The sequence below is a fragment of the Heterodontus francisci genome, chromosome 2 (assembly GCF_036365525.1).
Source record: "Heterodontus francisci isolate sHetFra1 chromosome 2, sHetFra1.hap1, whole genome shotgun sequence".
NCBI classification, from domain to species: Eukaryota; Metazoa; Chordata; class Chondrichthyes; order Heterodontiformes; family Heterodontidae; genus Heterodontus; species Heterodontus francisci.
The window spans coordinates 8,396,974-8,419,191 of record NC_090372.1 but is presented as its reverse complement, the minus strand read 5'-3'; the positions used below and the strand labels follow the sequence as shown (position 1 = coordinate 8,419,191).

The 22,218-nt window shown below is 40.4% G+C and overlaps 1 protein-coding gene across 1 annotated transcript in view; it reads right to left on the bottom strand.

The window, feature by feature from the left end:
• phlpp1 (PH domain and leucine rich repeat protein phosphatase 1) overlaps positions 1-22,218 on the bottom strand; it is a 187,962-nt gene that overhangs the window by 32,905 nt on the left and 132,839 nt on the right. The window contains exons 2-6 of the mRNA XM_068054059.1: positions 21,254-21,444; positions 20,449-20,574; positions 8,071-8,237; positions 617-763; positions 190-420 (exon numbers count right to left, since the gene is read on the bottom strand). Coding sequence (XP_067910160.1) covers positions 190-420; positions 617-763; positions 8,071-8,237; positions 20,449-20,574; positions 21,254-21,444 — 862 coding nt within the window. The remainder of the gene's footprint in view (positions 1-189; positions 421-616; positions 764-8,070; positions 8,238-20,448; positions 20,575-21,253; positions 21,445-22,218) is intronic.

Here is a 22,218-nt window from a genome sequence, read left to right as displayed (position 1 = left end):
CGCACAAAATACTATCAGTGCGGACAGAAAGATCTAGATTAATGCAACCTAGAGTTCAAACATATCAGATCATTTTCCTGATTTTAAGGCAGGCAAACACATGAGCAGTTAGTTGCTTTTGTTTTACTCAGACCATGAAAATGAATCCAGTAAATTTGTTAACCCAGCCAAATATACAAAAGAAACTACCTTAAATCCACTTGTCTGATGTGAGATATTCGGCACAAACTTTGTAGGCACAATGTCTCTAAATAGTTGCCAGACATACAAAGTTTCTCCACAGCTGTCAGATTCTCCAGAACCACTGGAATGTTTTTGAATTCGTTGAAGGAAAGGCCCAAGTAGCTCAGCTGCTGTAGATTCCCTAGCTCCAGTGGAAGAGAACTGAGACAATTGCCATCCAGTAAAAGTGTCTGCAGGCTGAATTTCAGAAAGGAGGGGAAGGAAAAGAGCAGCATCAGTTTTAATGTCCATTATTAAAGTTTATTTAGAGGATCTTGCTTTGCAAGGTCTTTCTGTTCCCCTTTAAGAGTAAAATGCTACAGGCAATGTGGAACAAATTAATGATAAATATAAATGTTTTGTATCAAATTTTGCATTGCATCCCTGCACTTACTTATCCATGTTGCTAACTGCTGAAGGGATAGATCGCAGGGCATTGCAGGAAAGGTTGAGTTCGGAAAGGGTTGGAATATCACAAACAGCAAGTGGAAATTCTCCCATGTGGTTACTGGACAGATTTAGACTTTTCAGCTTCATGAACCTGCAACATAAATTTATGAAGAAAAGGTGGAAAATGTAAAATTGAAACAGCAGCTTGTCATTACAGGTCATAGGTCAAACAGTACAGCACTGGGCTGAATATTACTCAGAACTTTTTTCTGCACGTCATTTTCAAAATTACTGCCTTTCTCTTAGCTTTAGATCTCCATACAATACTCAACATTCCTCAGCTGAGGGGGCTGGCAGCTTACCTATTTCCTGACCCTCTTGGAGGTGGAAGTTGGGGTGCATTGCCAGCATTAGAGAACCGGTTGTATATTACATACTGATGTTTAGCATAGGACTTATTGAAAATAGAAATGATCTAACTGTAGAAACAAAGGTACTTGGCAAACTGGACCACTCTGGCAGACCTTCAGCACATCGAATTAAAGACAAAAAAGCAACCTCACACTAAAACTAAAAAAAAAAGACATGAGCGAGGAGCTCTATGGATAAGGATTCAATAGTTGTAGCACCAACCCATAAAATTACCTTTCCTTTATACACACAGATACTCCTGTGCTTTTCATCAGTTGAAGGTTATAAAAATTATTTTGCATGTTAAATGTATTTAGATACAGTTTTTAAAGAGTTTGTTTTTAATTTATTTCTAGAATCGTCAGCCTCACAATTTCACAGGATTGCTGAGGGTTCAATGAAACATGCTCTATGCTGCAAGGTACAAATTAAGTTGGTACCAAACACAATCCTTTTGCGAGACATCATGCAGGAAGTCATATCATTACATTTGATGAAAATAAGTGATTTAAAAATCTCTACTGTAGATAATTTCAAAATGACAGGGGAATTTTGTGGCAATATCTCAATCCAGGAAAGATTAATGCTTGCCCTGACTCCTGATGGGATGGCTGATTATAACACAAACGGAGCAACATATAGACAACCTGGAAGTCTGAAACAGTTAACAGAAAATAACCATTTCTGAACAAAATTGCACCGAATCAATGAACCCATAGACAATAGTAGTACAACAGTATTACAAAAAAAGCCATGGAGCTCTCATGTAAATACACCATGTGCCAAGTAGGAACCCCCGTCTCATCTGGGGTGTATATTATATTATATTATTGGGGTATATTATATATATACTGTTACGACCGACCGTTCCTCCAATCAAAATATACGATTCTGGTTGTGGTGGGACCAACGCACTGTTAATTCAATCCTGTCGTTCCACAGATCGCTTAACATATCATTTTAAACTTTCCAAATTAAAGACCCAGCCAAATTGTACCATCTATTAACCCCCGAATTAGGCTAACCAAACCAGGTGTCTTTAAATCAACAAATTAACTCCTTAATTAGAAGAGCTAAATTTTTAAACACTATGAAGATATAAACATTTAAAATAGAAACATTTAGAGTCCTAGCAAATTTACAGTCCAATGTTGCTTCACGCCCTCACAGAATGTGGCTTTCCTTCTCCAGCGAATTTCAACAATTAACCACTTGCAAACACTTTCAACAGAATCAATCTGACTTTAGAGTTTTCTGAGGGATAAAAGATTGTCACAATCTAACTTCCCTTTCTTCAATTTAAATTACCAAAGATCTCTGTTTTGGCTTGACATTTCCTTAGAATTTTGAGAGATAATAATTAAACAGACTAAAATCCTATTCCTTCAGTTTAAATGGTTGAGAGCTCTTTTTCAGGTGTGCTAAACACCACAGCTGTGTCCTCCGTCTGTGTTCTGTTAGAATAAACTGTCTTCAACTAAAAACCAGTTCAAAACTGAATTGTAACAAATGTATCACGAGACTCACTCCCAGTGGCTGTATCTATGGTAACGAGAATACACCCTTTGAATTGCAGTCTCCAAATGGCTGTTTCTAACGGCAACCGAAAATGCACCTTCCTATAACTCCTGAGGCTTGCCGGTTCATAAAGCAATACTGATCCTTGGCAAGCCTTAAAGGCAAATCGCATATTCCCGGGAAAAAAACTACAGTACCATGACACCACGATAAAGGATTGCAAAAATGGGTTAAAAGAATATACGTTCCTACAAAATACTACAGAAATTGTCTTCACATAAGCAGTTTTTCTTTTTAAAAAACCTTTCTGCAACATTATTAAGTCAGTAGGATTTAGGAAGTTGCTCCTTAAAAACCTACATCTTTGACCAAAGCTTTTGGTCACCTGTCACAATATCTCTATGTGGCTCTATGTCAAATTTTGTCTGATAACAATCCTGTGAAGCACCGTGGGATGTATTTATTATGTTCAATGTACTATACACAGTAAGTGAAAGTTATTGTTGCTGCTACTTATGGGACAAATCAGTTGTCTGACATTGCTGACTGAGTGAACCATATATTATTATGCAGTTACATCTATTCATTTTTTTAAAATGAGTTTCATGCAATTTGGGACTTTTCAAAAGATGCAAGGAAATGTGATTGTAGGATTTATTCCACTTTAAAAATAAGCCCTTGTAGAAAGACTCCAAAAGCTGTACTGCACAGCCAGAACTACACAGATACAGGCAGTTTTTCCTCTCGATCAATTTTCCTTCAATTTTAAAATGTTGTAGGATGCAATCAGTGGGATTCCTAAACACAGTAATACATAGTGGTATGCTATCAAAAACATAAATTCATCATCCTTAATGTTTCAAGAATGGAAAGCATGAATATCCCCAGCAGCAAACTGATACGGTTTTACAGCACTTTAGACTGAATGCAAAAATACATTTGAAAAGGTCACTGATAAATATTTCACAGCAGGTGAAATTGTTCAGTCCAAACATGGTATTCCAGCAACACTCAGAAAGAGCACCCCAGTGAATAGAATATCAAATTAAGTGCAGTGCCACTTGAATCACTTACTACTTCATCCTGTTCAAGGTCCTCAATAGCAGATGGCAGGAAATTTTCTCCTCCCTCAACCCATGGCATGTCACAATGCAAATTAACCTTCTCTCCCACCACCTCCTTACAATATCTGAAAACCAGCCAGCATATAATTCGGACTAATTCACATGCCACCTTTATAATGTGGAGAGCCATTGGTATTTTTTAAATCTCCTATGTACCTAAATCTTTAATCCAGCTCTAAAGTGTAGCTTTATTATTACTTAATACACTGAAATCATTTGGAACCTTTTACTTTATTCGATAGTTTTGTGGTGTGGAGCAATGCAAAATAATTCTGGGAACATAGCAGACTGCATTAGAATATAACTCAGCGAAAGAGTGCAACATTTATAAATAAGATAGATAGGTAGCATTTCTTTTGAACGGTGAAAAACCTAAAAACATATTCACCCTGAGCCCTTCTAAATATAAAAACTTATGTCTACACACTGCCCCAAATCAAAATCACTTCAAAATATTTTGATCCATCTTTCTCTCCCCACCTCCTCTAATAAATGTTGAAACAAATCAATGCCAATGTTGCAAAGACTCTTAATTATTCAACTTCTTAGCTTTCATTTAATTAGTATTACAGAAAGAATTTTAAACACCAGCTCCAAATTATCTGTTCAGATAGGACTTATAAAATATTCAGAGATTGACAAGAGAATGGAGCTTAGGCTTTCAGTCTGATTGACCAGTATAGTGAAAAGGTTGTGCAAAGTCTGCCGACACTCACCTCGTAGGGGAGCACAGAAAGAATGGCCACTTGGACGGGGTACTGGAGATTGCCCGTAGAAAGGTATCCCCAGCAAAATGTGCTAAAGAAAGATCTTGAATTTACATAGTGCCTTTCATGATCTCAGGACATCCCAAAGCACTTCACAGTCAATGAAGCACTTTTGAAGTGTAGTAACTGTTGAAATGCAGATGAATGTGACAGCCATTTTGAACATGGAAAGCTCCCACAAACAATAAAATAAATGACATCATGTTTTAAATGTTGATTGAGGGATAAATATTGGCAAGAACATGAGGGAGAACTCCCATGCTCTTCTTCAGTGGGATCTTTTATGGTCATATGAGGACAGACGGAGGGTGGGGGGGGGGGGCCCTCAGTTTAAAACTCTCTCTTGAAAGATGGCAGCTAAGACAATGCAAACTCCTTCTGTACTGCATTGGACTGCCAGCCTAAAATTATGCGCTCAAGTCTTAGGAGTGGGGCTTTAACCTTGGGGCTCAGAGGCCAAAGTGCTACCACTGAGGCACGGCTGACAGCTATAAGATGATGATTGAAAGATGGAAAGGAAATTGGAAAAAAAATAATCAAATTGCATCTACCAATGTAGCTCAGTGCAAGATAATGTAACCATGGTAATTTTTTGCTAATTTGTATTTTGACAGAGAAATCCTGGAGTTATTTTTAAAAAGCTTATAGTTATACACCAAATTATGATAGGAGTGAACAAATTATCGATTGAAATAAAAGCAAAATATTGTGGCTGCTGGAAGCTGAAATAAAAACAAAGTGCTGAAAATACTCAGCAAATTTGGCAGCATCTGTGGAGAGAGAAACAAAGTTAGCATTTCAGGTCTGTGACCTTTCATCAGAACTGGCAAAGATTAGAAATGTAATAGGCTTTGAGCAAGTGAAAAGGGGGAGGGGGGAGGAAGAAGAACAAAAGGGAAGTTGTGTGATAGGGCAGAGGACAGCAGAGATTAAATAACAAAGATGTCACGGGATAAAAGGCAAAGGGAGTGCTAATAGTTGTAGTAAAAGACACAGCATTAGTCCAGAGAGAGTTAATGGCCAAATAACGAACAGCTCTGTCCAAAAGCAAAAACCTGAAAAACAAGTTTAAGACAGGCCCATGGTTAAAAACAAAATAAAATAAAATAAAATTTTCAAAAAGGCCGTCATGCTCTGAAATTGTTGAACTCAACAATGCCGGGGTTAGACCTAAGAACGTGGAGTGCAGCAAATTCTGAGGGAGACAGGTTAGAGTGGAGTGGAGAAATTAAGACGGCCGAGGTCACACTGACAGTTCTCAATGAAAAGATCAAGAGTGGGTGAACTTCTGGACTCAACACTGAATTCAATGATATCAGAGCATGACTGCCCTTTTTTTAAATTTCATTTTATTTTTAACCATGGGCCTGTCTTAAACTTGTTTTTCAGGTTTTTGCTTTTGGACAGAGCTGTTCTTTATTCTGCCATTAACACTCTCTCTGGACTAATGCTTTGTCTTTTAATACAACTATTAGCACTCCCTTTGGCTTTTGCTCTGACATCTTTGTCATTTAATCTCTCCTGCCCTCTGCCCTATCATACACCTTCCCTTTTGTTCTTCCTCCCCCCCTCCCCCTTTTCACTTGCTCAAAGCCTATTGAAAGAGCACAGACCTGAAACGTTAACTCTGCTTCTCTCTCCACAGATGCTGCCAGACCTGCTGAGTATTTCCAGCATTTTGTTTTTATATCTATTAATAATTCTTAAGTTAAAAGACAATGCATGTGTAAAGTGGCTTATGAAAATCTAAGATCAAAATGCAATTGCTAAGCTTTGATCATAACTAGATCCTGAAATAAATCTGCTTTCAGTTCAGCTCAGGACTGAATTTATTGTACAGATCAGTCAATTGTGTCTGGGAGCTAGATACTATTTTCCTAAGACACTGCTGCAATCTGCTGTTATAGAACAAATTAATGTAGATATGAAAAACAATTCAAACTGATTAAAATATCAGGATTATTGAATATGGAAGCTACGCGTCCTGGGCCCAAAACAAACCAGGCCAGAGAGCTGCCATTGGAAGTAAACAGTGAGCACAACAGAACAAGACAATTGAGGAGAAAAATTCAGTGGAACACAAACCCTTCAGGAAAAAAGGAAAAATTGCCTCCATCATGAAGTAAATGCTAATGTTCATGCACTTGTGTGAAACAGTGCTCCAAAATGAAAATCTTCTCCTCCCCCAATTGACCTCCACCAATCTGATCAGACTGCATCACTCACAGAATTCAGTTGCAAAGGAAGAAAGCCAAAGCCATACAGAACAGCAGAGTGAAGATTCTATCACTTCCCAACCACATAATCAATCATGCACATTGTTCATCAAAGCCTGGACTTTTAATTTTCATCTCCACTGGTTTTCGCTTGTTCTTCCTCTCCTTCCTCCAAAAGCACATACCTATTTTACACAAGAGCTGCTTCTCCTCCAATTGCATTCAAGCACAACCCACTGATTTGAAGTCACAAATGAGGGTGCTTAGCAGAAAAAGTGTTTGGGAGATTGCAAAGTACACATACTTGGGGAGGAGGAGAGAAAAATCATAGGTGCCTTTTAGGCATTAAATACTTTCTATTGGATATATTTTCACAATAGTTTTTCATACAGAAATAAGGAATACTGTGAATAGAAAGAACTGCCTTAGTTTTTTTCTTCATTAATAGTTTGCCCTTTCTTTAATTGTAATGATCCATTTTCTTTGTAGAGGTGTAGAGTGAACAAATCAGAACTGACAATTTTTTCTGTTTTTTTCCTAAAGTGTTCCTGCTCAGTGTTCGAATTCTGACTCACTCTGCTAAAGGGACTATGCAAATAAACATTCTTGCACTTAAAGGAGGTGCTGAACATATCTGAAATGAGACCATTCACTTCAATGGAGGCCATGTACTTTGAACTGGCTTGGCAGTGGGTCCAGACTCAGAGCCACCTAAATGCTCTGCCAGCAGGGCACTGCTGCTTTTGAGTTTGAGTAGAACTTTGAGGATGGGTCTGTCTAAGTCAGCTCCTGCATAACTCTAAGTGCCCACTGCAGTGAATGCTGCTACTTCTGGACATACCATTGGAGGAGCTAAGGAGAGGATGACACTCCAAAATTTGTCAGGGAACAAAGCATGTTTTTAAATCAAGAATCATTTTTTTTTTTACAACTTTTGGTTAGCACCGCAGCCTCACAGCTCCAGCGACCCAGGTTCAATTCTGGGTACTGCCTGTGTGGAGTTTGCAAGTTCTCCCTGTGCCTGCGTGGGTTTCCTCCGGGTGCTCCAGTTTCCTCACACAGCCAAAAGACTTGCAGGTTGATAGGTAAATTGGCCATTATAAATTGCCCCTAGTATAGGTAGGTGGTAGGGGAATATAGGGACAGGTGAGGATGTGGTAGGAATATGGGATTAGTATAAATGGGTGGTTAATGGTCGGCACAGACTCGGTGGGCTGAAGGGCCTGTTTCAGTGCTGTATCTCTAAATCAAAAAAATCAAATCAAACTTTACACTATAGAGATGGATGGACTTTTTTGAATCAAGAGCACTCCATCTAGACTTCATATCCTCCCTAAGAACAATAATTAAATATTTTAAATGACTATGATTTAAAACAGTAACAAATCCATTCAAGTATTTAAAAAAAATAAAAGTGGTTACCTTTGAAGGTCACTCAGGCCTCCATTTGCTCCAGGCCCTGGATTCTGCTTGAGAAAATTCTGTTTGAGATTTAGGTGAGTCAGGTCCTGGCTATAGAAGAGGTTACTTGGGAGATTCTCCAAGTTGCAACACGATAAATCCACCGAGCTAATTCTCTGGGAAACAATCTAAGAGAGAACAATAGGCACATAAAGTTTTCTCGATTTTTAAACCACACTTCTCTGTCCTAACACCTGGCACCTTCTGAAATCAAATGTTGTAGGAAAATCTTCAACTGGATGAGGACTGTAGCAGGTAGGTCTTTTAAACAAAGACTCAATAAGAACATAGGGAATAATCAGTAGGAAGAAAAGGACTTAACTGAACTTTGTGAAGATCTTCATCACCAAGTAAGCTGAGAATGACTGTGGAGAATGAGTTAAATTTGATGAGCTAACAGGGTAGCTGTGCACCTCATTAAAGAAAAGATTTAACAAGCACATCAGCCATTCACTGCTGTGGAGAGCTTTAATAATTAAATTTTTGCTGTATTGATTTAAAAAATAACAAATAGAGCATTACAATGTATTGCTTGGACAATTCAGTACAACAAAGGATCAATATTCTCCTTGTATGAGACATTGGTTAGGCTTCATCTAGAATACAGTGTCCAGTTTTGGGACGCCTCATAGTGGGAAAGCTTCAGAGGAGGTCCAACAGGTTAAAGACTTTTAAGTTGGAAATCAGTTTCCATGAAAAGCTTAGATCGCTGGTGTTTATACTGTAGAAGATTTAACTGAGCATTTTTGCAATAATGAGGGGACTAGATTGTGTCCATATGGATAAACTATTTGAATCAGACAGCTTAGACAGAATCAGGGTACATGCTGCTACATAAGAATAGAACTAGTTTGGATGTCAGGAGGTTTTTTTCTTTTCATAGAGAGTCACTGACCTTTGAAACAAGTTGTCAGCTCGTGCAGTAAATGCATGTTCAATGCACGTATTCAAAAAGGACCTGGATGAAATCCTGACTGTGGCTAATTTTGCTGTACACAAAAGATAGGTAGGGTATCATTGGGTGATGTGCCTCAGTTATTGTGACTATGAAGACCGCTGGTTAAGCTGCAACAGAACCCACAAAATTGGCGCTTTTTGCCCCGGTTTTGCACCGAAAATATAGTCAAAATGGGATGCATTTTCAGCCCATCATTTCTTTGGTTCTCCCAGAAGGTGTGGTACATGGGAATGAGATCTAATAGAAACTGGCTCTGTATGTATGACTCCATTGACCTTTACTCATTGTTGGTACATAACAAAAAGTCTGCTGTGCCAGTCAGTCTATCTGTTTTTTCCTTCCTCAATAGTTAAATGTTGAAATCTTGTTTTTTTTGTCTCCTATCTAACTTTATTTTTGTTACCTTTGCTATTAGAAAGCCTATGCTCAACTATCACCAGTAACCTGTCTCTCGATGCAGAAATCAACAAGCGCATGGGAAAGGCTTCCACTGCTATGTCCAGACTGGCCAAGAGAGTGTGGGAAAATGGCGCACTGACACAGAACACAAAAGTCCGAGTGTATCAAGCCTGTGTCCTTGCTCTATGGCAGCGAGGCCTGGACAACGTATGTCAGCCAAGAGCGACGTCTCAATTCATTCCATCTTCGCTGCCTCCGGAGAATACTTGGCATCAGGTGGCAGGACCGTATCTCCAACACAGAAGTCCTCGAGGTGGCCAACATCCCCAGCTTATACACCCTACTGAGTCAGCGGCGCTTGAGATGGCTTGGCCATGTGAGCCGCATGGAAGATGGCAGGATCCCCAAAGACACATTGTACAGCGAGCTCGCCACTGGTATCAGACCCACCGGCTGTCCATGTCTCCTCTTTAAAGACGTCTGCAAACTCGACATGAAGTCCTGTGACATTGATCCCAAGTCGTGGGAGTCAGTTGCCAGCGATCGCCAGAGCTGGCAGGCAGCCATAAAGGCGGGGCTAAAGTGTGGCGAGTCGAAGAGACTTAGCAGTTGGCAGGAAAAAAGACAGGAGCGCAAGGGGAGAGCCAACTGCGAAACAGCCCTGACAACCAATTTTACCTGCAGCACCTGTGGAAGAGTCTGTCACTCTAGTATTGGCATTTATAGCCACTCCAGGCGCTGCTCCACAAACCATTGACCACCTCCAGGCACTTACCCATTGTCTCCCGAGACTAGGAGGCCAAAGAGAGAAGAGAGCTATGAGAAACAAATGGAAAAGAGACCAGGAAAATAAGGAAGAAAAAAAAAGGAAAGTAAAAGGAAATGAGAAAACAAGCAAGGAAGCAGAAAAAAGTGAAGAGAGAAGGAAAGTGAAGAAAAATATTGCGCACTAGTCCATCTCTGACAACTGAACTCCTAACCTTATTCCAGCAATGCTTTGACTCGGGGAACAAGGGATGAGAGAGAAAAATAAAGGAGACAATGGGAGAGGATAAGACATTGTTGCTGGGGGAGAGGGAGAAATCCTTTTGAGAGTTTAGGAGAGGGAAGAATAATTCAGAGTTTCTGAAGAATTCTGCTTCAATGCTGACAAGTCTCCATGTGTTCGCCGTGAAAGGACTTGTCTGCAGCTTATACATATGACGACCTTACTAAAGCTGTAACCTTAATCTCAGAACAAGTTTTCTTCTTGGATTATTTTCTCTGAAGAAATCCACAATGGCAACGTCGCTGACAGCTTCTTCCCACACATAGACAGATGCCTTACACTGTGACATTTATCCCATTTAACCAACCATCCTCAGCTGCACTTCTGCACTTTTATTCAATGCCTTGTCGATCCCTTGTGTTTCCTTCTTTAGTTATGAAGTCCGTAATGGCCTTGACTCTTTATACCACTTTCATGAGCCACAGAAAGAGCACTGCACTTTGGATAGATGTTCGCAGCTCCCTCCTGATTCCTTTAACATAATTTCATTGCCCATTTTTTCTATTTTGACATGGTTTCACATTGTGGCTATTTTGGTCCCTCTGACGACAAGCTGCAACATCCTTTTGTTATCCAACTTTCTTCAGTCTGTTACAAATATCTTCAATCTCATCATAGATGGCAGTATTTTCTCTTCCTCTTGCAGTTCATGGGTGGAACAGATGAAGACAGCACAAGCAATAAAGACCAAGAGGAAGACTAGAAGAATGACTTTCTATTTCTAGCAGGTAAGTTCCAAAATGAGGTGGTGCATGTCTAGCAAACAGCGAAGTATAGAGGATTTTCAGTATGCTGGGGCTTCATAATAACTGTACGACTAAACTGCAGTTACTTAAGAGCAAATCTTCAGCTTTTCTACAAAGAGAAGTTACTTCTGATACAGCACAAACTATAGATCAAACCTAGAACCTTCCAATCAGTTTGGGAGAGCGATTCTGGTCACGATCCCCTTTATCTGATTTTGTTCTTTGACATTAGGGTGACTGGTTGTGAAGGTAACAAAATGGTTTTTAAAAAAAGCTCAAACTTGCTCTCCCCTGGAGCCCTCCTGAGTTTATTCATGGAGCATCTTAGCCAGATTTATCAAAAAAAGGTCTTAGCTTCAACCCTTGGCTTGATCTGAATGAGCAGTGGAATGGCACAGATCTCAAATCTCCTACCATTGTGATAAAATGATTCAATGCTGAAAATACGCATATGGTTGTTAGGTTAAGACAGGGTTGTGGTCGACTGTGATAACCTCCACAGTCAAATACTTAACGACGTCCCTATCAAAGCTCAAATATGAATAATAGCCACATTGGTGAGGGAGCAGAGGATACCTGGTAGCCATGGATCTATGGACGAGCAAGGAGTCAATGCTTTGAAGAGAGCAAAACATTTGCAAAGAAAAAAAAGTCAACCTCATCCTGATGGCTCTGTAGACAAATGCAACACATGACGTGATACACTGGTCAAAAAAAAAAGTAGGAAAGTTATACGTTCTATCCCTGGACTGTTATGATTTAGCTGATCTCAGCACAGCAGTTGGGATATAAAAACTGGCTGAAGTCTGAGGCTAGGGGCAAGGTTGAGAATCTGCCAGGGTTCTGTCCCAAATCACTATCTAGTGACCCTGACTGAAAGCGCACATGTAGACGTTGAGTGAGAATACAAATCGAGCTCAGTTGTGAAAGGCTCCCTAATGGTTCAGTGGATAAATGCACCAACAAGGAAATAGCTTGCGGAGGTTCAAAAATGAAACTGCTCTTTACACAAGTTCCCACAGGCTTGCTGGTGCCTGTGGCACTGTGTTGAACGAGTCACCACCTAAGCAAAAGGACAGGAAAAATGAGGGACAAAAAAAGCCAAACTTGCATTCAGGCAGACTGTTAAGCATTCCAGTCAATGCTTCCTTTCAAGTCTTCATGGCTGATTTGGAGATTTCTCTCTCTCTTGCCCCTCCCAAAAAAAAACACTACCATCACCTTAAAAAGGTTAGAACATGCATGAGTGATATTGATAATATGGGAATACAAAAATGTCTAAGAAAAGCTAAGGATTCGATAGATTATAAATTCATGGATTAATATGGATCTATTTTAGAATGATAGAATACTTTAGGGACATCAGCCAACGTGGAATGTGAAACCCTAAATGGAAAAAATACAACAAATATCTGTGGGATCTATCAATTTTATTCTTTACAACCCATTCAGATAATAAAACAGTCAGTTCATAGTCATAAACTGCTGTATAATTTTTAAAATAATCTTATGATTTGCATACTCAAATTTTTCCTCTGTCCCAATTGCAAAACATGTTTCACAAAAGAACAGTAAACAGATTCTGAATTTTATTTTACAATAATTAAATTGAGAAATCTCTATCAATACAATGTTATGAATTTGTGGGATTTTTACAAGAAATAATAAAAAGGAGGTAGAATTCAAAATTACAGCTCAACTGCAGTAATAAATGCATAACTTGAAGAAACCATTTTGGCCCCCACTTGCTTTGAAGGATCCTTTTGTAGATTTTTGGAAAAACAAGGTACAACCTGCAGTGAATGGAAATGCACCAAGTAGATCTTTGTTTTGGAATGAATGAATGACTTGAAAGTAATGCAAAGCAACAATTGGAAAAAAAGAACAAAGTCACATGATGTAAACTGCTCTCTCTTAAATTAATCAAGAGCGGTGTATTGATTCTATTGCCTAACTGCTTAAAACTGAAATGCAATTAAATGTTTCATCAGCATTCCTTACAACTGATGTAAATAACTGCATACTAGCATTGAAAAAGTTGATGTAAAAGCATGCAGCATTTTTCCATTTGCTTCTCTCTCTTCAAATGATTCCTCTGAACACAGTTTGCTAATTTAGTGTTTTAGTACAGAACAAGCTAAATAACTAGCTGAATTCTTCCAAACCAGACCTTAAATAATATCCTTCAAAAATATAAACAGATAAAAGGATTTCTGCTTAAGAACTTCATCACAATTAAATCTTTGCAGGCCAGTCAAAATAAACAATATGATGACTAGACCAAAACCATTCACAAACAATGCAAGCTTTTTTCAGTTTTACAAGGAATAAAATCCAAATTGATTTGTGGTACAGAAACGCACCACAATATTTTCTTTTTCCCCATCTTTTCTGAAGGTGTGGTCTTGTATAGTCCCACAAATGCTGCCTGTCTTCTGGCATTTCACCCAAGTAATCATCTTTATGTGTCAGCTTAAATCAGAGTGTTTACAGACAGGTTGACCACATAAGATACCAGAACATTCCAATTGTATTCTCACTGACATACATACACATTAGCACAGGTCACTGGATATAGCCACAGGTCACTTTATAGCCACTCCAGGCGCTGCTTCACAAACCACTGACCACCTCCAGGCGCGTATCCATTGTCTCTCGAGATAAGGAGGCCCAAAAGAAAAGAACTGGATAACAATCAGCAGCAGGACTGATTCTTTTCCCCTTTATAGTTCAAGGTGCTAAGGTAATTTGTACTGCTGCTCTGGTTGAGATCAGCTAACAAAGTACTGATCAGGGATCAAACCTGCAATTTTACTGGTCTGTATCATTAAGTTCCACAGTGCCATTAACATATGAGCCATCCAAGATCATCAAAATAATTACAGGATTTATTTCCTTACTTGCATTAAACAATAACATTGTTTTCCTATCTTTTTTCCTCCTCATGTGCCGTTGGTATCCCCTCCCCACACATTAGCATCTTCTTTCAGGTGAGGAGAGTGCAATACTGTCTAGATCACAAGCCTTGCTATGATCATCTGTCACAATTCTCCTTTCAACATGTACATTGTCCAGGAGCAGGTCCGAGGAACAGTCCAACTGGGACGAGCATGTCCTAGCAGATAGCCTCATGACTTGAACCAGTGAGCAATTGTTCGTTATCTGACAGTTTACAGAACACTTTAAATTCTTTCAGTAAGTGGCAAAAATTTATCAGGAAAGCAGAGCCAAAAAAGAAAACAAATAAGCAGGAACAGATAGCAACTGGATGTCAATTCAATTACAGCATTGCAAAACCAGAATTGTGGAGATTTTAGATTTCCATTCTGGGTAACTGCAACCAATTGCATATCAGATAGTGTGGGAGCAAACGTTAGATAGATTAGAGTCTTTCATGTTTGCAGCCCCATCATTGGGCTAGTGTCCGCTGCACACAGCGGGAAGCCACTCCGCTGGCGGCAAAATGCCAGCGAGGCCACAAAATTGCCCCTAATTGGGACCTTAACTAGTGTAATCTCATGCCTGCCTTCGTGGAGCTGGCAGCCAAACCAATTCCAAGCCCACTGCTGGGAAAGTTTCCTGGTGGCAGGAATGTGTCAGGGAGGCTTTCTAATGTGGTTCACCCCTATTTTTCCAGACTCAATGTTGTGTTATCTAGTGATTAAGTTGTTAATGATGAGATGAATGGCTTTGTTGACAATTTTAATGAAGTGTCAAAAAACACTAAGCAATGATAAGGACATCAACTGTACCCACAAGAAGCTGAATAAACTGCACATTTTCTGTTCTTGGGTCTCCAGTTCAACATTTACTGCTACAAAATATTGGTGCCCTATGGAACGGTAATCAAAAGTGTTAAAAAAAATCTCTAACGTTTTACCTGACGCATTTAACTCACAGGGCTGAACTTTTGATTTGCTCCAGAATCGGACTGAAATTTCCTGCCGTTGGCCAGCATGCTGGTTTGCTGGCATGGTCCCACCTTTGGGCCATTTTCCAGGTCGAGGGCGGAATGGCTACCAGTCTGCAAGCAGCAGGTAGCCACTTGAGCCAAGTGAGGGGCCCATTAAGACCCTCTCCTGCACCAAATGGACAGCCAGAGAAAGGAGGCAGCCTCCTGGCAGCAGACAGGGGGTGATTTCACTATTTAAGTATCCACCCTTGCAGCTAACTTACATATGGCCACAGGACGGTCTGGCAGCTGTGACCATTTTTAAGTTGCAAGTTTTTAAAAAGTACTGAGAGAGCACCCCCATCGTGGGCGACCTTTCTCTCCCTTACCTGCATCGGCAGGCTGCAGTTCTTCCAGCGCTAGAGGGTCTTCTACTGGCCGTCCAGCTGTCCTTAACAAGACAGTGAACATACCCTCTGGCCATTAACTGGCTTTTCAATCAAAAATCGAGGCTGCATGTCACATCAGTGCCTTGTGGGGTCAGGACCTGGAAATTAACCCGACATTGGGGTCCCAACCCCAGAACAAAAATTCAGCCCATAGCTTAAGCAGGTTAAAACTATGGCGGGTACTTTTCTGTAACAGGTTATTCCTCCCCCTCTCACATTGCTTAGTCACAGAGCTTGTCTCTGTGGCTTAACTGAGCGATAGAGGACTGTGAATGAGTGAGAGTCCATGTACAGCAATGATGAAAGAATCTTGCCTCTGGAAATAACAAATTGTCAGCAACTAAGCATACTTTCATGCGTTCAAGAGCTGGGACAGGAAGACTGTGTGCATGACTCTCACTCTCTCAATACGTGTGGGGCAGCAGAAACCAGCAATTATACATTTTATTGTTGCTTCATCAGTGTACTTTGTGTACCTGAAATTTCTGAAGACAGTTTTTCAACTGTTCCCATTAAAAATGGCTGTTAAAAATATCTGTTCCTGAACAAAATGCAGGGCAACTAAGCAAATGGCCCAGCTACTTCAGTGGTAGTGTGCTGGATTCCCAAACTCAATCATTCAAATGGCTTTCATCATTAGGCAAATAGAAGCGGGTCATTCAGACTCCTTATACAGGAGGGAGGGAAGACAAGGAAACAGCCAACACCAATCCCAATCTAAATGGGCATTTTCTTTTTTAAATTTACAAATTTAGTTTAAAAGCTTAGGCCCATAGTTTAGGAAACCTTCAAAGCTTAAAAGAATAGGAACAAAGACAAAATATTTCAATATGTTATTGTTAGGTGATAAATTTAGATTGTAAAAGCCTTCAGATTGTAGGAAAGAGGCAAAGCTGGTTGGACAGCAGGAAGGAGTAAATTATTGAATTATTAAACAAGAAATGACACTGGCAACATCCACAAAGAAGTCCACAGTTCAAATCACCTTATGCTAACATGAAAACTATTTATATTATGCTTCTAATGTAATAAAATGTCCAATACACTTAGAGAAAGAACTGGTGACCATAAATATCTACAGCATAGGAGACCATTCATCCCATCATGCCACTGACAGCTCTTCAACTGAAGCCGACTACTCTATTCCCACTGCCCTGCCCTTTCTCTCTATGCTTTTCCTTTACAAATATCTATCCAATACAATTTTAAGTAATATTGCAATAGGCTGGATTTTAAGGAACCCTCAACATTGGGATCGGTAGCGGGGGAGGTGGAGGGGGGAATGGGGGTTGCTGAAGATGGCCCCGGATGAGGCCTGCAACGGACCTTGACGCTGGCAGGGTTCGGCCCAATACTACCAGCGGTGGCGAGGCCTCTTGGCAGCCCCCCTGCTGCTCAGCGACGGGACCATAATTTGAATATTTAAATCAATTAAAATAACTCATTTAAATAAGCTCAGGTTGCCTCCCAATGTCTCGCTGCGATCTTTGGCCCAGAGGCCGCCACTCCTGTGCCTTTGGATCCCCATCCAGGAAAATGAGGCGCAACACTGGTGGGGGGAGGGAGGGGGAGAGGAGGTAAATGTCTCAGTGCTGGGGTGGGGGGGAAAATCGGGGTCAAATTAACGTTATGGGTATAGGGGATGGTGAGGACGGTTGAAGTTTAAAGTTTGTGCAGTTTGGGGGGCCGGGGTGGTGGGTGGTGAGGTCAAATGGTAACGGCAAGTGTTTTGCTAGGGGGGGAAAGAGATAATTAATTGTTATGGGGGAGAAGGAAAGAAAGAGATGTATTTATTTATTTTAATTTATTCTTTCTTTAAATATGCCGGTAGGGTTAACAGCCCTTTAAAAATGGCGTCAGCATCTGCGCACCGGGGACGGACAGCCGGCCCCCTCCGCATGATTGGGAGAGGGGGCAGCCCGCCCTGGCTATTTAAATGAGCCACCGCGCTTGGAATCGTGGTGTCGTTTTGGCATGCTGCCTGCCTTTTTCTCCACCCGCCGGCGATTTTAGCGGCGGGCTTATAAAATTCAGCCCAATCTCTGCCTCATGGTTGTTTGTGGTAAATCATTTTCTGTTCTAATAATATCCGTCAACATTTCTCTTATCGCTGTGGACATAATCCTGAGTTTATACCCTATTTATATTGATTTGTCAGTGAAAAGAATTCACTTTTTATTCTCTCAAAATCTTTCATAGATTTGAAAAGCTCCAATTGCATCCCCCTACCCCCGCATTATTAGTTGCAGTGAAAAACAGCCCTGGTTTCTCAAGCCTTGGAAGATAAGCTAGAGGAGGTAATTGAAAGGGTGAAAGATATCAATTTTTGAGAAGGCTTTTGAAGAAAGGGAGGGAAGTAGCAAAGCAGATGGTTTTAGGAAGAGCTTTCCAAGGTGTGGCATGAAGACAGCTGGAAGCTCTACATGCAATGGTGCAGCAGAGAAAGGGGAGATGTAAAGGAGGCTAGATCCAAAAGAGCAGAGGGGACACAAAGGCACGTAGAGCTGGAGAAGGTTGCAGACGTATGGTGGGCGGGGTGGTTGGTGGTGATGAGGTTTCGGAGAGATATGTGGACAAGAACAAAGGCTTTGAATTCAATGAATTGGGAGGTAGGGAACTAATGGAGGTCACTGTGTACTGGAGTGACAGAGGAGCAGGGCTAGGATTTGGGTATCAGAATTTTGGATGAGTTGTATTTAGAGTGGAACACATGAGGCTGACAAATAGACCATTTGAGTAGACTTTTACGCATTTGAGTAGCCCAGAGGAATCAACGGCACATATGAGGGTTTCTTTGGCAGTGGAGGCGATGTAGAGGCTGGTGTGGACAATGTTATTGAGTTAGACAAAGCAGGAATGAGGTAGATACAAGTTATATGCTAAGATGGCCAGTTTCTATCTGTTGTTACAAGAACATTTTGGAGCACAAACCAGTAATTCTCTTACAGTAGCATTTTATTTAAATTTAGAAAGAAATGCCACGCCTTAAATTCTATCCCACTATGTAATATTGGTTAAAAGAAGACAATTTTTTTCCAGCCTTAATGTTGCTGACCTGCTACAAAATTAAGTCGAGTGTTGTACCTTTCCATATAGGGCGGGTTCCATGAAGACTCAACAAATCGTTTTGAATGCATTTTATAAATCCCTCCCTGTTTAAACTCCTTCAGATCAGTTCTCCTAATCTATGCCTGGATAGTTAAAGTCCCTCATTATTACTGCATCATTTCTCACACCTCTATGACATTTCAAACAATTTGTCTGTAAAGGACATCCAATATTGTACCGCACCCTTTCCACACACACCCTTAATTCAAACCACTGAAACTCTATATGTTATTTCTTTCAGTAGGCCACAGATATAAGAAAATTGTTTTAAAAAGTTAGAGAAGAGTTAAGGAAAAGATTTTTTTTTAAAACACAGCAAGATGCTATGACCTGGAATACACTGCCTGAGAGGGTAGTGCCAGCAAATTCAATTGTAACTTTCAAAAAGGAATTGGATACATATTTGAAAAAGGCAAATTTGCAGGGCTACAGAGAAAAAGCAGGGGAGTGGGGCCAGTTGCACAGCTCTTACAAAGAGCCAGCACAGGCACTATGGATTAATGGCCTCCTTCCATGCTCTAAGATTCTATAAATATCTTTCCTCTCTGATACCGAAATATCTTCATAAATACCTCATCCTCCCTTTTTGATTTCTGATCTCTTCTAAAAATGTTGTAACCCAGAATGTTTAGCACCAGGTCATGACCCACATGAAGCCACGTTTCAGTTATAATTGTCAGATCTGTCTACTGTAACTACTAGTGCCTCAAGCATTTTCTTACATTTCAGCCCCTTTTCCTCACTGCTACTTGTAGCCATTTCTCCCTCACAACTTTCCTTCTTTTTCTCACTGCTATTCTTTTTATTTCTCCCTCTTTATTTCCCTGCAAGGCGAGTCTCACTTCCTTTCCTTCCTAAGTTCTTCAACACATCTATCTGATCCATGTTACTTCTCTCACCCGCTGTTGTTACTCTCAGCGCTCTTTATGGAGAGAGTTAATACCTTGGAACCATGAAGTTTGTCAGCTTAACTTGCCTTGCTTGTCCTTCCCTTCCAGTGGAGAGCCAAGAGATGCATGTATAATTTGAATTTTCTATAAGGGAAGTTCCTAAATTCAGATTTAGCATCAAGGGAAGCTCCCAAACGTTCACCAAGTGCATCCCCGGGGCGGGGGGCTGGAGATAGAAAATATTCCAAGAACAAACTGTTCTTAGCCCCTCTCCCAATATCTGATTACACAGCAGTGTGGTGGAGGCTTAACAACTTGTCCACCTGAATGGTGCGAGGGCCAGGGAGACACGTCGCAAAACAAGAAAAGGTAAAAGACAAGACTCACAGAGATGATATATGCTTAACACACGGAGGAAGGTTTTCCTCTGGGAGCCACCCCCAACCCTCACCTCTTCAACAGCCAACCAACTGTGCACCTGAGGTACACTGTGTTTATCGGAGGAGCAAATACAAAACTGACCTGTTAGCTGTAAAGAAAAACCTTCCGAAAATGTTTTTTTTTTAAATGAAAATAATCTACTCTATCACCACACAGTACACCGGTAAATACAGAACTGGTGAGTGAACTTTGCTAATCTTTTATGAAAAAAACTGAGTAAGCACATCTGTGGAATTTGCCACAAGCAAATAAACAAGCTTTGAGAAACAGCTCTGATGGTTCTCTGCTGTGCACAAATAACTATCCAATCTTGAATCACAGCATGGAAAAAGTGGCTTGCTGTCTTGCCAGAAGCAATAATTAGAAACACAACACTTATGGTTAGTAGCACAGTCCCCACAGCCTCACCTTTGATGCCTGCCGAAGCCAGCGTAAATACTCTGGGAAGGTGTCAAAACTGACGTAGTAGGACTGACTCTGTTGTCCTGATGAGGTGAAGGCCAAACAGTGCTGGTGCTTTTTCACTTCTTCCACCTATGCAAAAAAAAACCTTGGCATTTATATCGTGCCTCACTATGTCACAACATTTCAGAGTACTTCAAAGTAGTAATGAGTTTAGAATTGCAGTGATTATTGCATAGACAAATGCAATCATTCTGTGCTAGAACATCCCAGAGGCAGCAATGAGAGACGGAAGACTAATTCACCTATGTTTTAGAGGAATAGCCAGGACACTGCCCTGCTCTTGTCTGAAAACTACTTTGGAGTCTTTAATGCCAACCTGCGGCACCAGAACAGGGAGATGGGGCCTCGATTTAACAGTTAACTGAAGGACCCATCTCTGATATTTTAGCACTTGCTCGGGACTAGAATGTCAGCTTAGATCTGCTAAAATCCTAGAATGGGGCTTGAATCAACAAACTCTGACTCGGGAAAAAGTCCTGAGATTTGATTCAATTGGTCATAAAATGATTAAGTATTAGAATAAAATAAGCTTCGCTTTTCACAAAGATATCAATAGTGTTTCAAAAAATTAGTTTCAGTCACTGTCCAAATATATTTGGCAATGTCTGAAATATTTTATGATAGCATCCTTTTAAAATATTTTCAATAGCAAAATATATTGACAAATAAACTCTACGTATTAAAATCTGTTTTGAAGTAACTTTCATATATATATATATCTCACACACAATGAGCAAAGTCACCATACCTTCCCCCCAATTAAAGGCAGAACATGCATTTTTCCAGACTGGCTGTCTTTCACCGAAGAAACTATCAAGCAAGCACCACACAGGATAACTTGACGTTTGGTCCATTTATGAAGCTGCATCTTTCCTTTACGAACATTGAACAACCCAGACAACTGGATCCGCTCTAAGTGGTCAATGCTATAAGGTTTCCCTAGAAGATAAAGAAAGCAATTAATCAATTAGGGGGTAGGGGGAAATCAGTGACTAACTATTTAATGTGGCAAATGGCATGTCATCAGTTGTAAGGTTCCTCCCCCTTACTGCTACAGAAACGGACTTGACAAAAGTTCAGTTGTGAATCTACTTTATTGAAACAAAGTCAGAACAAGTTTATTAGGTTTTACTCAAACTAAAGCAATAAATTCACACAGTGATTTGAAGTTTAATGCGGGCTATATACTTCCTGCACCAGTTCTGGACGTCTTCTCCAGCAGCTTTCGATCTTTGAACTTCCCCTCTTCTCCTTCGCCTTTTTGTTTCTAGTTGTTCTCCTCTGTACGGACCCGATTGGGAGGGTCTCTTTCATCCTGTTCTTATCCAATTAACCCCTCCCAGTGCCCAATCATGCTCATCCTTATGGTGAAAATGCCTATGCATGCTTTCTTCATCCAATCATGGGCAGTTCACGTGAAATGCATTCGCTGGAGCAGAAGGACATGTACCCTATTACGAGTTCCTCATTCATCATCTCAGTATCCCGTTACCTCAATCAGTTACATCCCTTCAGTTGCTTATCTCTAGCAACCTCAGAACATCCTGTGCTTTCAGCCTCCACAAGCGGTTAAAGTCTTTTGTCTGACACGCATGGTTTGAAGCTTGACATTCCTTCCTGTATTCCTCTGCCTTGACATTAGTTTATAGTATGTCCGACTTCTACAATTTACCCGAATAAACTAACAAATTTTATAAGACACCCTTAATTTCC